This window comes from Diplotaxodon limnothrissa, linkage group LG9 (genome assembly GCF_057381915.1).
Source record: "Diplotaxodon limnothrissa isolate DT_005_m linkage group LG9, D_limnothrissa_male_GT1.1, whole genome shotgun sequence".
Lineage (NCBI taxonomy): Eukaryota > Metazoa > Chordata > Actinopteri > Cichliformes > Cichlidae > Diplotaxodon > Diplotaxodon limnothrissa.
Window position 1 is genome coordinate 9,349,741 of NC_140604.1, and position 16,606 is coordinate 9,366,346.

Consider the following 16,606-nt stretch of genomic DNA (forward strand, 5'->3'; position numbering starts at 1 on the left):
TTTCGGTGAAGATTAATAAACTCCTTGCTATCTAAAATATAACAGGACACTGGAGTATATTCTGGAGCATCTCACACTTCTGATAATCAGCTGTCTGCTTGACGTTTATTCAGCTGTGTAAAAACTATAACTTTAATCTCAGACAAACTGATTTACTCAGGAACAAATAAAATACTAAAAAAAAAAGCCAAACAATAACATTTTAAGTTATCTAAGTGACTCATATATATTTAACCTGAGTAGCGAAAGACGGCGGTGGGTTTGAAAACGATTTGCGGGGAGTCCGGTGTTCTCACGGCGCTAGTGAGCCTAGCCCCCGGCTCGCTAACGAGCTAGTGGGTAACAGACGTCTCCGAAAACGTCGGAGCGCTTTTGAAAATATGTGGTGTCCTGATAAACTGAGCAGATATTTGAGGTTTACACAGCTACATTCTCGCCTGAAAATATGTTAAACGTTTATTTTGTGACCCAGAAAGAATAATAAGAGTAACATTAAAACTAACTAGCTGCCGCCATTGTTGGAAACTGCGCTGAGCCGCGCTATGAATTCTGGGACACAGCTGCTTCTTCTTCTTCTTCTTCTTCTTCGGGGTTTAACGGTAGCTGACATCCTTGTACATGCAATGCTGCCATCTTCTGTTTCAGTCCGTTATTACACTCTTAAATCCTGCCACTTATTCCTGCGTCTTTTGTGATCGTACAAAGTTTCAAACGACGCGTCGACTATTAAATCAGTCGTCGACGATTTTGATAGTCGACGTAATCGTGACTAGTCGACAAATCGTGGCAGCCCTAGTGCCAGGACAGCTAAATATGTTGTAGCACAGGTTCTCTTTGAATAGACACAGAAATATATGAAAACCTCAGAGGTCCAGAACCACCAGATGTCCTCACTGTAGGGGTCGAAGGGTCCAGGGTTTTCTTTTGAGTCATGCAGTGGGATGGTTCTAGTTTCCTGCTTCTAACAGTTCAGGCTAATGTTTAACTGGATTATCTAAACTAGCAGGCTAAGATAACAAACAGTAACTCCCCACCATCATAAGCTAGCAGGGCCGTACCTAACAGTGAGAGCAGACTGGGCTCAAGTTTTAGGCTATTGTGCACACGCCGTCTGCTCTACCGGATGGAACAGTGGCACCGTGCGAGAGTAAGAATTGATTTCATATTGTGTAAGTTGTTGGTTGTTCTTCTATAGCGCTTCTCTACTCTACTTGAGCACTTAAAGGACTTTATACAACATGCCTCATTCACTCACTCAGACAAGCATTTTGTTTTTCACCTAAAAACGTTCTATGTGACAATCATGGGAGCAACCAGGGATCGCACCACCAACCTTCCAGACGACCTGCCCCACCTGCTGACCTACAGCCAAGTATTTAGATCAACATTTAGATGCTTTCTGGGTTTGGGTTCCTTCTTCAGATGTGTTGGGGGGGGGGTTGTAGTCCCATTGTGTTATATTCAACTTCAATTGTTTTTTCTGTGCTTTTAAAGCATTCTTCTGTTTGCTAGAAATTTTTTAAGATGCAGTGCATTTGAATACTCAGGCCACCGTACAAGACAGTGTTAAATAACTCAAGTAACATGTACAAATGTTATATTCAAATCCTACTTAAACAAAAACAGAACATTTTTATTAAAATGAAAGTGCCCAATATGCACAATTTCACAGTCACATGCATGATTTTATTAAGCTCACTAAACCATCAGTTACCGGTCAGTTGTTTTTAATGTGCACAGTGTGTCACCTTCATGATGGAGCTGAAGCCAGCTTTTCAATTAACAGAATAAACTGGGTTAATCTTTGTTTTTGTATCAGATTATATCTCTGTTTGAGATCTCATATTAATACTTTCACTGTGCAAAAAAGGTATTGGTTTAGACAAGCCTCTGCAGGAGTGACACACAAAACAAAAAGAGGAAAGTGTGCGATTTAGCGTGTTTTTCACTGATGTCTGACCCTGTGGGCAAGAGTCTTCTCGTTTTTCTTCTCTTTGCTCTTTTTTCCTTTTCCTTTTGATCATCCATTTTTCTTGCCAGTTTGCATTAATGTTATCAGTAGAGATAAAGATGAATTCATTGGCTGCCTAGCTGAGAGTGGTACATAGGCCCATATGTGCATCTGTGCTGCTCACACGGCAGCGACTGGTTCAACTCCGATGCCTGGATTCTGGCCGCGGTGTCAACTTATTTGTTTTTTTCTGGTTAAGCTGACTCCTCGTGGCAGCCCAGAAACAACACTCGGGCCACTGTGCATGTCATTTTCCTCCTGTTGGGCAATTTTATTTTTAGCTCCGGCTACGGGAAGGAAAGCTAGTTGGTGTTTAATATTTTGGCTCAGTCACACTGATGTAAATCTGAACAGAGGTGAGAAAAACTCCCAATAAACCAAAAAGAATTCATGTTGTTTAGCTCCAAGGACAACGAATAAACATAGCAAAACATAGCAAAAAAACCTGTAAAACTACAACAGAAGCTGACCTTCACATTGAATGAGCTAACACAGGATATATGAAGCTGGAAAAGAAGTCATCCAATGGCTTGGCGTGGCTTGAAAACATAGCCCGCTTTCATTGCTGCGTTACGCAGTTATTGCCAGGAATTCCACTCAGCTTTGTCTGAAACACATAAGCTAATGGCTTTAAATTCAGCTTTCCCGGTTACAAATGTTTTGCTCTCTGTTGGCTTTGCATGCATGCACTCCACCCCCTTACCATGTGCATAACATATCAGCACCTGTGTGTACACCTGAGAGGCGTTCTCCTCAGCAGGAAAGCCCTAATGTCTGCTTATCTTGACCCTGAACAGAGGCATTGTTTGGGTTAGATAAAACGTCCCAGAGTGTGGTGTCATTGTCCTTGATGCCGTCCACACAAGCAGGGAAACTTGCCAGACAGTCATTGAATCACTAGTCTCAAATTCTGCTTAAAATCTAACCATATCCAAAGCTGCATAAATGTGTAGAATACAGTGCTGGTCTTTGCATGGCACAGGGAACGTTTGTGTTGTGCTATGTTGGCTGTGTTACACTGTAAAAAAAAAAAACAATCCTAAAAAAAACAGTAATATTCCAGCAGCTGGGGCGCCAAAACAATACCAGAAAATACCAGAAAATAACTTTCTCATAAAAATATTTTCAGTAATGACAATACAGTTTGTTGCCCTAATTTTACATGGGATTTTGCCCTTTTCAAGTGCTTTTAAACATTAAATTAGGAACATTTTAATGTGATTAAACAATGAAATTACCTATAAACAAGGTGAATGAATGCGGCAATATTAATAATAATACTTAAATGTACAGAAATATACAGTTAACAGTTGGTTTAAATAACAATAATGGATTGCATTTATATAGTGCTTTTCGAGACCCTCAAAGCGCTTTAAAATTCCACTATTCATTCACTCTCACATTCACAAGGCAAGCTACAGTTGTAGCCACAGCTGCCCTAGGACAGAGGCGAAGCTGCCATATTGCACCATCGGCACCTCTGACCATCACCAGTAGGCGGTAGGGGAAGTGTCTTGCCCAAGGACACAACGACCGAGACTGTCCGAGTCGGGGCTTGAACCGGCAACCTTCTGATTACAAGGCGAACTGCCAACTCTTGAGCCACGATCGCCCTTCCTGCACTTTCTGGACAACTGAGCAAACCAACATTTGGATTGTGACTGTTTTACTCAAAGACTAGTAGCTAATAGTGGCTGTCAAGACTGAGTATGGAAGCAGGGACAGTCCTCAGTCAGCTGGAAAATGACACTGTGTTGACCAGCTTGAGAGAGAAAAAGAGACAAAAGAGAAACTGGGATCTAAGAAAAGATGAAAAACAAAAAGGAAACTCAAGAAAAGCCAGAAGAGAAAACAAAAAAAAAGAGGATGAAAGGTTAGTGAGGCCACACTTTTTTTAGTGTGCTACTCTGTTCCCTGCTGTGGTAGAATTCAAGCGCTGCCTCCTGACCACAGTTGAACCATAGAACTTCCTGTACTCAGTTACAAGCCATCACATTGCATCCCATCATCCTGGCCGGCCTTCTCCACTCAACTCACGAGATGAAGCCCCCCCCCCAGCAAGTTTCAACTAACTTCCATAATCCTATTCACAGACTGCAGCTTCTCTCTATTACGTAATCACTGAATGAAGTGAGCTAACAGGCACTGACAACCCTTTCAAAGACACTTCCCACTTTCCCGCTGTGGCTTCTTCCTGCACAGCTGCCCCAGCGCAGGGTAATATTAGCCCCTTACCTGAGAGCAGATGAGGATTATAAAGCTATGCAGAACTTTTACTAACAGCAAACAATTCCCAGAAGAGCCAGGTGAATCTGATGTAGCAAACAAGATGTAGCTTTAACATTTGCTTGACAGACTCTGATAAACAAATGTGTCTTCTTACAACTACGATGACTGCTCTCACTGTCAACTATAAAGCCAGGAGCCCCGCGATAGACTGCCGACCTGTCTAGGGCGTGCCCGCCTCTCCCCCTATGACAGCTGCTCACGTAAAAGCCTGTGTAAGCAAAATGTCAAGCAGAATGTGTGACCTTTCACCACCGTTTTCTTCTGGCTGAGCTTTCAGAACTTTGTTGAAAACAGATGATTTAACCTTGCCAAATTCTAGTGTTGTTCTCACAAAGCCTGTATTTTAGAGCAGCTCAAAGCATGGGGAGAACAGAGTCAGCACGAGAACCTGAATATTTCTTCCCTATCACGGCATGGGAAGGACTGTTATTTTGCATCCACATGGTAATCAAGACAGTCAGCAGCTCACAACAATTCTCTGAACAATGCAAGATCACTGATTTGAGTGCAAGTATGAGTTCCAGGGTTTCTACAGTAGATTAATACACAGTGTTATTATATGATGATACCATCTTATGCTGCAGATATAATGTATATTAAAGCTAAAAGCATAATATGAAAATCTGCAATGTTGTTTTGCCTGTAAGGACATTCCTACTTCTTCTTCTTCATCTTCTTCTTTGGTGTATTTAAACAATTTGGCTATGCTGCAACATGCCTCAAGTCTGCATTTGCGTAATTTGGGGAAAAATAAAGAGTCATTATGAGCTTATGAGGCTCTACAACACATTTAGGGCAGGCATTACAGACAAGTAGGATTAAATAATTCAGTTCTTCAAAGATTTAGAGCCACAACCTGTGGATCCAGTAGTCATTTATTTAAATGTACGATGCTGCAGCAGATATGGGTGAAACCAGAGTACAAGGGGAAGCATTGAGCGCCAGACCTCTCCGTCACATCCATGCAGGGTTTTGTGTTCCACTGGATAGGCCGCAAAATAAAACCCTCATATTGCTCCTGCTTAGCTGACTAAAAATTTGGTGAATACACCAATATTACTAGTACTAAAAATAACAGCTTGAAAAGAGAAAAGCGGAAGAAGAAGCCCAAAATACCATTTAGCATGAACCCTTCAAGGCTGTGCATAATGTAGACCAGACTGACTCTAAAGTTAATGGTGCTTGAGTGGGAGTCTGCTCTTTCAGGTCCCACTGAGCCTGTGACAAAGCCTTCAAGAGTCTCTGGAAAAGATCAGGTATGCCAGTACAGCATGTGATGTTGTCTGACTGACTGCCTGACTGAGCTTGGCGACTTTAATACAGCTAATGGCGAACCTCAAACACATAAATGTAAGAGCAAAGATGAAAAGAGCACAGCATTACCAGGGCAAGTTAAGCACTGCTTGCAAAAAAAGCCATTAGAATTGAAAATGGTTCACGTATAAAAGAGTTAAATAAGGACATTACGGTCAGGCAGAAGGTAAGTGGAGTCAGAGCAACTTTAAAATATAGGCTCATCGGATGGCAGCTGCCATAACTGACTGATCCACTGTGAACAACAAGATTAAATGGCAAAAAGTGCATAATTGTTTCCAAGGGTGAGAACCAAATGAATAAGTCGCAGCAGTGAAAGTGACCTGTGGTTGAGATTCTACTCTGCTGCAGACACAGACAGCTGTGGACACGAAGTCATTCATGTTAGAGTTCTTTCAAGTCAAGTCCGCCTGAAGGGCACATGCATAACTGGTGCATTGTAGAGCCTCCATGACGAGACTGTGCTGTAAACCAATAAATCTGCAGCCAAGCAGAGCCTCACGCTCGCCATCTGATCAATCAGAACCAAGTGGACCCCAGCGTAAGAGTCGAATATGAATCTATAGCACACCATTAAGAAATCACACCGGAATGCCAAAACTTTTGGATCTTCTTTGAGTATGTGAAAGCATGGAAGAGTTTATGACAGTGAACACCTCAAACTGTTACTAGGCGTCATTTATAGGCCCAAGTGTTGCTGGGTTTTTGACCTTTTCAGGCTTCCTCCTCTCCTCCATGTGTCCTGGAAGTAGGTGAAGTTGTCTGAGGAACCTCTACCCTGCTTTAGATCCCTTTTATGAGCCATCAGATTAAACACCTGCCAAACTTTGTCGATATGTTTCCGTGAGAGCAGGCATTTGGCGTCTGAAACATCAGGTTCTCGGCTCTCCCTGTTAAAGCTCAATCAAATTATCAAAAAGCTCAATTTGTCAAAAATGTATTTTATGCATAATAAACTAAGATTTTATGACTCGGATAAAAATGACATTATAATGTCGGCATGCCAAGAAACCTTAAGGGTAGCTACTAAAAACAAACAAGCCAAACAAACTTATGGTTCAAGGGTTGGGCATTCATGCATTGCTTTCAGCTGCTCTATGTGTCATTATGCCTTCCTGTAGTCCAAAGGTCTTCTGGCGCATGGCACAGTAGTTTTTGTTGAGCCGAAGCCAAGTGATCTCCACAGGGAATGCACACTTCTACGTTTACAGCACAGCTGCATGGATCAATGGAGCAGTCGCCTCCATTCTGCTGAACCATGGAAAACCATCAAGCACTGGTAAACAGAGGAGTGAACGCATGTGTGTGTGGGTATGTACGTACGATTGCTGATGTGTGTCTAAGAAGGAAGTGATCTTCATGTGAGTAAATGTTGACCCATATCATCCACGTTTGCCTACAGCAGGAAGAATCTGCTGCTAAATTCTAGCAGCGAGGTTGAAAGTGTTTTATCTGTCACCAAGAAGGTGATCGGAGAGGCTGTAAACGAAGCACTGCGTGTCTGGGATTGTGCTGATTGTTCTATCCATGCCACCACTGTAAGCCTGGCTAAATCTTGGCTGTAATGTCTTCTCTCCAAGAACAGAAAACAGGAACACTGGAAGAAGGGGAAAAAAACAGCATGGTTTTGCCAAGGTATTCCATCCTGCTCCAGTGTTAACGTGACTCCAATTGTAATAGCACCCACTGGCAAAGAGGAGAAAGTGCTGTCACTGCTAGCCATGGCAACAGTACCAAACTCTAATTCATTCATTAGTCATTTAATGGGCTTTAAAGCTCGGCCCACAAAAACCCACAAAAGGGAAAAGCAATCAGTGTGCTCATTCCTGTTTGGCACAGGGGCTTCACACGGCCATGTGTTCCATCATTCAACACATGAAGGCTTTTCTTTAAACATGTAGTTGGACGAGCTCTCATAAAGCCAACAAGCTCTGCTCTTTATGTTGTATTATGAAGACATTATAGTAGATTAAGGATGATCCTATATTGTCTAGACTCTTACATTACAGTGAAGCAGCCTAATTGTGATATAAGAGTGTGTGTGTGTGTGTGTGTGTGTGTGTGTGTGTGTGTGTGTTCTTACACCAGGCTGCACACATGCATTTGACAGTTACCCTCCTTCACTGCTGGCTGATCCGGTTTGAACTCCATGCACTTTTGCACACTTTTCTGCCTCTACTGCACAAACCTGAACACTTTCAGTGTCCCAACTTTTTGGTGGAGACTAAAAAGCAGATACACACAAGCGACACACCTATGATAACAATGAAAAGCCCCCCTCCCCCCCTCGTTTGCGCACCCCTGGACTCCCATACCCCATGCGTCGGGGGCCCCTGGGGTTCTCGGCTGTCTCTTTCCCTCTTTCCCGAAAAAAGCGCCATGTTGAGGCTTCAGTGTGGACTCGGCACGCTGCTCCGCGGAGCGTTTACAGAAATCACCCCGGGGCTGAGGTGTGTGTTGCCGGGGACTTACCTTTGCGATCGCCTTTTTGTACCTCATGGCCGCTTGTTCGATAAGACTCTGGACTTTTACATTCCCATCTCCACACGGAACGACCACCCGGGTCCTCCCGAAGCACACCGTCACTTTCATTTTCCTTTTTTTTCCTCCGCCGCGTTAATTCCAAAGAGGAAAAAGCCGCGTCAAAGCGACAATAACCATCCCCGGCGCTGCGTGGGAGCAGAAAACACCGAAACCCCCAGCCTGTCGACCCAAGCGGATTCGTCTTTGTGCCCTGCGTCCTCGAAGGAGAAGAGAGAAGCCCAGCATAAGATCCAGCGGCAGGGCTGGGTGGCGTCCTCCCTGTGCGGTGTTGACTCACTTACAGAAAGTTCCCAGCAGAAAAAGCCTCCCCAGCGAGAGCGCACAACTGGACAGCTGACAACCGACACTGCGTGTGCGCCCACATGTCAGAGCAGGCACGAAGAATGTTCCCAGCGCGGGCTGATCCATCTCAGTTCACTTTACATTTCCCTGCGTTTTTATCATATAATACATAAATTTGAAAAACTAAATAAAAACTTGCGCTGGCAGGTGGTTATCAGCAGAGAGTGGTGAGGACTGATAGGGTAATGGAACATTTTATCCAACAAAACCCGTATTTTTTCTGACCTATGATCACAGTGGCGAGTAATCAGTATAACTAAAATATAACTTAAAGGGGTAACCCCCCTCCCCCCATGTGATTAGTAGTTATAATGCTGTGGTCTTTGAAACGATGGGGGGCAGGGCTGGATTAAGTCACTAGAGGGTAACAGGGTAAAAAAATGACCTGTGGGCTCCATACAAACTATGAAGGGGGGCGGCGGGGGTCTGGAGGCCTTGGGTAGTTTTCCAGGCAAGTTTGTGTTGTTTAAGGCATGAGCCAAGGTTTATTTTGGATTCACTTTTCATGCTAGAAATATTTAAGTACAGATGTTCTGACTATCCTACAGGCCATTCCTGTGGGTAATATCGAACTGAGATCCACGAGTGTGGGAGTCACCGCAAGCCAATGGCCTCCTGTGGGCTCAAGCTTGGAGGGCAGGCATATTGGAGTAAGCAGTGCTCGTGCATCACCGCGCTTCGATCTGATGAATGTGGTGATGGATGCTGAATTTCATTTTTAATAAATAATGCAAAATGAAAGGCAGAATGCTATCAGACAGAGTTGCATAGAACAAAGTCTCATTTGTATTTGACTATGCTGATTGCAAAGAATATATTAATGTAATAAATTATTGACCTGCAGTGCAGGATGAGAAAAATCAGCCCAAGGCTGGATAGAAAGTATGACCCAATTCACTGATAATAGCTGCAACCTTTCTGCAGAGATCCTCTCTATCCCTGCAGCTCCTACTCTTGTTGGTCCAATGTGGTCCAAATGAGTGCACACGATGAACACGGCTGCACGAGATGCATCTGCCCCCCACCTCCTTTGTCCTAACACTGTATGATTCTGTGATTGGTGCAAGATCTAAAGTGAACTTCAGGGTTTGAAACCTGCTTTGATATGTTACTATAATAGTGTTTGTCCTTTGATGTCTCACCACACATGTCTAACGCCACTGCTGCATGCATTTTTTTTTTATATTCATCAATCCAGGGTTAGACATGTTGACATGCACTATCCATGCAATACCAATCCATTAACTGTTTCTATTCTGACTTTTTGGAGCAATGGAAACTTTTCTGACACCAGAACAGAAGCAATAACAGCTTCAGCTTCCAGTGAAGTTCATACACACTGCAAAACAGATGCAAAAAAAACTTAAAGCGAACATACTTTGACAAGCTGGGCTCTGCCATGCGCTTCCGTTTTAACAAATGCTACAAATACTCCATCTAGTGGTGTAGAGTGGTGTACAAAAAAAAAAATTCAAGTACATAAAACTGGGACCAGTTTGATGAAGCAAACTGAGTTCTTTATTCAAGTGTGCATTGATAAGACTCAGATTTGTGAGTTCAGTGGTGCTAGCAAGCTAGCAACAAAAATTGGAACTCACTTAACAGCATGGATACAAAATCGCAAAGTAATTGTGCCTGCAGCCCCACATTGTTGTTGTTTAATCAATACGGCTTAATATCAACTGCATTTCTTTACATATGAAAGAAGATCAAGTTGTGCCCATAAAATCCACTGTGACTGTCTGCATGAGAGATTGCTGCAGGGAACATCAGTGAGCATGTCAGTTCTTCCCCCCATTAATCAAGCTCATTTGCTTACCTCAACTGCCATAGTAAGATAAGTTCAGAGGCTGGTTTGCAGTTTGTCCACTGCACATCAGGAATGCAGGGGGAAGGGGGGCAGGACACTCAGGAAAACCCAGCGCTGTCCCTGGGTTTCATATTCCTTGCTGATAATCATCACACAGAAGCAGCTGTTCCCAGCTGCCTAACTGAAAACATGATTATATACAACAATTCAGAAAGAAATGTAACACAAGCATATGTACGGAGGGTTCATAAATATGTTTCTAGCACTAAAAATAGTGTGATTAACATGATTCATGCTGCTGCTTCAATGCTCTGTGGTGCAGCAAACGTTTGGAAGACAGTGAAGTCTAGTCATACTCAAAATCTACAGTCTGATGAATCCTGAGTCCATTTATCCCAAATACACAAACCACCACCACCACACACTTCCATTGGTTGCTGAACCTAGGATAATCCACATTCTTCACTCACACATTTTCAGACTTGCCTTCTACAAAGGGGGCATCGTAAATAAAAGCAGGCACAAGGCGTGCTCTGACATGGTCACAGGAGCAGAGGTCATACCTGAGTCCTGACATATTCGCTCACCACCACAAGATGACATCAAACAGGCTCGCTCATGCATGTGGAATTTACTACATCCTTCCTCCACACTCACCAAAACATTCTAATATGACATGTATTCTCTATTAATAACATCGCTGTTATTGCTAAACTTGTAGAGTGGAGTAAAAGCTCAGAGGGGGAAATCACTCATCCCTGGATCTCACATGAACATTCATTTTAAATGTTCGATGTGAGAACAGAGAAGGCAACTTTTTACTTTTACACCCTACAGTTTAACACAAACATCTTTACTTTCTACTCCTTACATTTTCAAAACAGGCTCCTTACTTAAGGTTTAAAGCAAGGGATCTTTTTTATTTCCCAGACAATAGGAGCCTAAATGAAGGAAACCATGATACATATAAGACTGTGGACAAGCACATCAAGTTCACCAGGGAGGATATGAAAAGTGGCAGGTTAGCCTTGTTAGAGGGTGAGATTTCCATCAGCATTTAAAAGTCGCTGTGTATCGTAAACCATCGCATCCGGATCTGTATTTAAGGTCTGACTCTCATCATCCACTGGAGCACAAACGGGGTGTCGTCAGGTGCTACAACACAGAGTGAACACCATCCCCACAGGTACAGTGGCCAGGGAAGCAGAGGAACATCATATCAAGAAGAAGGCTGTGAGTAAATGTGGTTATCCCAGCTAGACATTTGTCAAAGCTGGTTTGATAACGTACTCATGGCCATTGATCAGTGGTTGTTGATAAATGGTCATGACAATTTGCATATCAATGATCAAGAAACTGAACTCACATCCCATTTTCATCAGTGGTGCTAGTTTCAGTCATTATGCAAATTTACTGTTTATAAGTTAGGGGAAAGCTTGGACAATTGAGCATGCATCAATCCTATTGGTGTAACCATCAGCAGGGCTTATCAAACTCAAAGGGCTCACAGAGGCAAGACAAGCTACTGCTGCAGAAGAGGAGCGAGTATAACGGGAGTAACGTTTTTTTAAGTGGCAGGTCATTTTAAATGAAACATTTCTATCAGCTTAACAAACATCAGCAACCACGCAAACTACAGTGGCAAGTCTGTTGCACAGTGTGTCTGCTAGCTAAAGGTCCAGCTGCTGTTTTGGAAAGAAGTTCACTCAGAGATGAAGAAAAAGTAAAAGACGTACGAAAGACAAGACAGGAGAAGAAAAAGAGAGGTTATATTTAAAGGTAAGGATGCTCAGTGACATCAACTGGAAAGCTAAACTTACATGTAAGTTATATGATGGGAAGTTTTTCATATTGTGAAACATTCTTCAAAACAAACTAAGGTGCTGAAAGGTTGCATCATTCAATTCCACCCTTTTACTAACTGTATACAGTCTAGTACAAAGGGAGCATAAACAGTATACTGTCAGTGTAGCGGATCGAAATCAATGAAGTTAGCTTGTGAATGGTCCACTTACATCTTGTTGAATTCAGTTGTGTAAACCCATAAACAGCAGTAAACCTCAGAGTAGCAGCACAGGTCAGCTGATCACAGCCTGTACACAAAGAAAATCTGCTGTGATTCTTTTTCTCACGCTGAGCCACTACAACAGATCTTAGGGTTCCCCTGCCTGCCAAATCCCACTTTAACCCCTGACTGTAATATGTTTCTGCTTAGGTGTGGGTGTGTGTATTTATGTATTTTTACCCAAGTATCTGTACTTCTACTTAAGTAAAGAATGTCTGTACTTAAAGTGCAGTGTAAAGCCTGAAGAATAGTGTTGTTCAAATCCCCTCAGGAACTTTTGGGTTATATGGGCATCTACTCAATGAAACTATGCAGTTAAATTTTCCTCTATACAGTTTTAAAGTTATTAGACATTGGCCTTTTGCCTCACTTGCATGTTGATGCAATTCTAATTAAAAACTAACTGCTGTTTTGATATTTATATCACACTCAGTGTTGTCTAACATCACCTAATACAAGTCCTGTTAATGTTCAGAGTGTGTTGCATGCCGAGGCATGTGTTATTTCTCCAGTAGTGGGGCTAATTACACTTTCCTTTAGTTCATTAATAGCTCAGGGCTACACTGAAACCCCATCTATGACTAATGCAGCAAAACATTTAAACAAATTAACCTCAGACTAACCATGCACGGCCCTCTTGTCCTTTGTAAAATGCAACACATATAAATAACATTTTTGCATGTTTTTTTCTTACAAAATTTGCCTTTCAGATTCACAGTGAAATGCATTCTTTAACCTGCAGCTCTGCGTGTTTCTGAAAGCTGAAATAGCCCCATCTGCAGGCTCTTAGAAATATTACATCTTTCCCCGTCAAGCCTTGTTTGGATTAAGCCTCGAGCCTTTAATTGCTGTGTTTGTGGGGTGGGCCTACGAACACTGAGAATGGTGTTAGCGTGCTAAGTGTGATTTCATGGATTATAAATGCTGCCTTTCGCTTGCGGATTTTTTATTTTTGTTTATGGGATTTTCCAGAGCCTGTCAGAGCACATTGTAACTTGATCTCTGAAATCAAATGTGTTTATTTGCACATGTTGCGCTGATCATTCAAAAGGGCCTAGTTTCTGAATGGAACATTTAAACAAGACCTACAAGTCAAACAAAAAGATGGAGGTAGCGAGTGGGAATGTTTTTTTTGCTTTGTTTTGTAGGTAAAACACACCATTTTTTCTTCAAAGATTTAGCGCTCTCTCATGAATAACAGTGTCAAGGGAGACAATGCTTCGGCACCGAAGGACCTGCTCTGAGATAAACACAGTTTATGGTAACAAAGTTAACGACTGGGGCTGGGTGACTTGTCATATTCATTAAATCTGAATATGTCCCTCATAAGAACTGTTTTGACCCAGTTCTTCATCTTTTTTAAGTGCAGGGTGTTGTGCCAGATTGAACCCTCCTGCAGAGTAGCCCTGTACAGTAGACTAGCTGCTAAACCAGTCTTCAACAGACTGCTTCTTCACATCAAGAGCTAACAAAAATGCCGCTATTGTTAAAAAAAACTCCGTATTTGTTGTTCTTGACTGTTTTTACCTGAAAAGCACTTTGACCTGTTTATAAACGCCGTGTGCCCATTTACATGTTCACCTCTGTTTGTTGTAAACTGTTTGCCTTGCTTGCTCTTATGCAGACCAACCTCAGAGGGTAGAGAGCCCCGAGATGAAGTTATTGTTAGACATGTAACGCCGACAAGCCAAACATCGATTTCCCTTTGACTTTCCTTGCTGCTGTTGTAGTTGAATTTTCTTAGCATTTATTCATGACGTGTGAGAGTCACGATTTTGAAAAAGCTATGACCCCGACGTGATTTGAACACGCAACCTTCTGATCTGGAGTCAGACGCGCTACCGTTGCGCCACGAGGTCTTCTACACTGTCACCACTATGAAACGCCAACTACAAAGTCCTATATGTTCGTGTGGATCATACTAGCATTTTTATTTAAAATATTATGAAATATAGGCGCAAACACCTGACTTGTGTGAACGCTTCACTCACACGCAGAACACGCGGGGCAGCTGAATAACAGGCGCATTACAGGCGCCTCTACGGACACCGCTGCTGCTTTACTGACAAATTCCAATTTCTGTCATTAAAGCCTGCGTCAGCACCATGGACAGCTGTTACCACAGCGACCGCACCTCGCGTGCGGTAGTCGTTAAAAAAATATGGGCGTGATGAACGCGCATGCGCGAGTTACATTTAAACGATTTCGATCAACAAGACCGGTGAATTCTTTTATCAACGTATATTTTTAAGTCATTCATTCATGTGTAAGCACCCGTACCTGTATCTTCAACATAAATTTATGCCCACTTTAAATAAAAACACATCACAAGGAAACGTCGTCCGTACATTTTTTATATTCTGGCATTAATTGAATCAATTGAGGGGATTACGAATGCTATAGATCAGAAACAGTATGCAGCTGGAGTATTTCTGGATCTCAAGAAAGCATTCGACACAATCAATCATGACATATTAATTAATAAACTGGAACGGTACGGGATCAGGGGGGTTGCAATGGGTGAAAAATTATTTAAGTGACAGGAAACAATTTGTGAAGCTGGGTGTCCATTCCTCATCATGCTTGGACATTGCTTGTGGTGTTCCACAAGGCTCTGTACTGGGTCCAAAATTATTTATTATTTATATAAATGATATTTGTAAGGCATCTGATATATTAAAATTAGTATTATTTGCAGATGACACAAATATTTTTTGTTCTGGGGGGAATCTAAAGGAGCTGCTGGATACAATTACTTCAGAAATGTGCAAAATTAAAAAATGGTTTAACAGGAACAAACTATCGCTAAATCTAAGTAAAACTAAAATTTTCTTATTTGGGAATTCCCTTAGAAATGCACAAGTGCAGATTCATGTAGATGGTGTGGAAATTGAAAGAGTACTTGAACATAAGTTTCTTGGTGTGATTATAGATGATAAATTAAACTGGAAGTCTCATATAAATCATATACATAACAAAATTTCAAGAAGTGTCTCAATCTTGAGTAAAGTAAAACACATTCTGGACCACAAATCACTCCACATTCTCTATTGTTCCCTGATTGCACCGTATTTGAATTACTGTGCAGAGGTTTGGGGCAATACTTACAAATGTTCGCTATCATCAATCTTTATATTACAAAAAAGGGCCATAAGGATAATCCATAAAACTGGTTACAGAGATCATACAAATCCACTATTCTTAAAATCAAAAATTCTAAAATTCACAGATCTGGTTCATTTTCTCACAGCACAAATTATATATAAAGCAATAAATAACCTGCTTCCTGACAATATTCTAAAAAAATTTTCTAAAAGGGAACGGGGATACAATTTGAGGGGGGAATTAAATTTAAAACATCCTCGTATCCGTACAACATTAAAATGTTTTTGCATCTCTGTGTGTGGAGTGAAGCTGTGGAACAGACTAAGTAAAGATATGAAGCAATGTCCAAGCATGGCGCAGTTTAAAAAGCGGTTTAAGGATATGGTTTTTACAGGGTACAGGGAAAAGGTAGAGATTTGATAGGGTGTTCTTGTCTAATATTTTCATGTGTGTGCGGGTGCACGGGTATCTTGGTATGGGTATATATATATATATATTTGTAGGTTGTGTATCCTTGAGGTGTTAATGGGGTTATTGTAAATGTGTATATGTGCGTATGTGTATATACGTATGTATGGATAGATAGAAACATATATGTATATATATAAAAAAAAATAAAAAAAATTACACATAACATATAATGTAATTGCAAGGAGGTATTTCTGTAGTCTATTGATACTAGATAGTGGAAAAGGGGTGGGATTAAATAAGCTTATGCTTCTTCCTGCTCCTTTTTGAACATGAACGTTATTTGGAGTTGTGGTTGCTCGTTTTCCTTTTGTTTTGCTTTGTTCATTTGTCTCTTTTAATTCTATTTTGTTGTACTTTTTCAACATGTTCAAAATAAAGTTTCAATCAATCAATTCCACAGGTGCGATTAATGAAAAGAATCTATTTCAGGTTCCCAGCATTTTACATGCCAACACGTGGTTTTCTGGGCTATTGTTAATACTGCAAGTGATAACTTGCTTGTGTTCTTTTCTTTTTCCCTTTATTTAGTTAGGAAGTGAAACTCTTGAGATTAAGAATCTCTTTTGCGATTATAAACACAGAAAAGGTCTGTTCCTGTCTGTACAAGCCACCTGTCTCATATGGGAAAGCTCTGTTTCCAGCTCCTATCCTCGTG

The 16,606-nt window shown here is 41.5% G+C and overlaps 1 protein-coding gene and 1 non-coding gene across 2 annotated transcripts in view; both read right to left on the reverse strand.

Annotated features, from left to right (window-relative positions):
* The window catches only part of LOC146625084 (partitioning defective 3 homolog), a 359,232-nt gene extending 350,729 nt beyond the window's left edge, over positions 1–8,503 (reverse strand). The window contains exon 1 of the mRNA XM_085362620.1: positions 8,087–8,503. Coding sequence (XP_085218746.1) covers positions 8,087–8,206 — 120 coding nt within the window. The 5' untranslated portion in view covers positions 8,207–8,503. The remainder of the gene's footprint in view (positions 1–8,086) is intronic.
* A 5,659-nt stretch (positions 8,504–14,162) lies between these two features.
* Positions 14,163–14,234, reverse strand: trnaw-cca (transfer RNA tryptophan (anticodon CCA)). The gene has a single exon. It is a non-coding gene; the product is annotated as a tRNA-Trp (tRNA).
* Between the last annotated feature and the right edge of the window lie 2,372 nt (positions 14,235–16,606).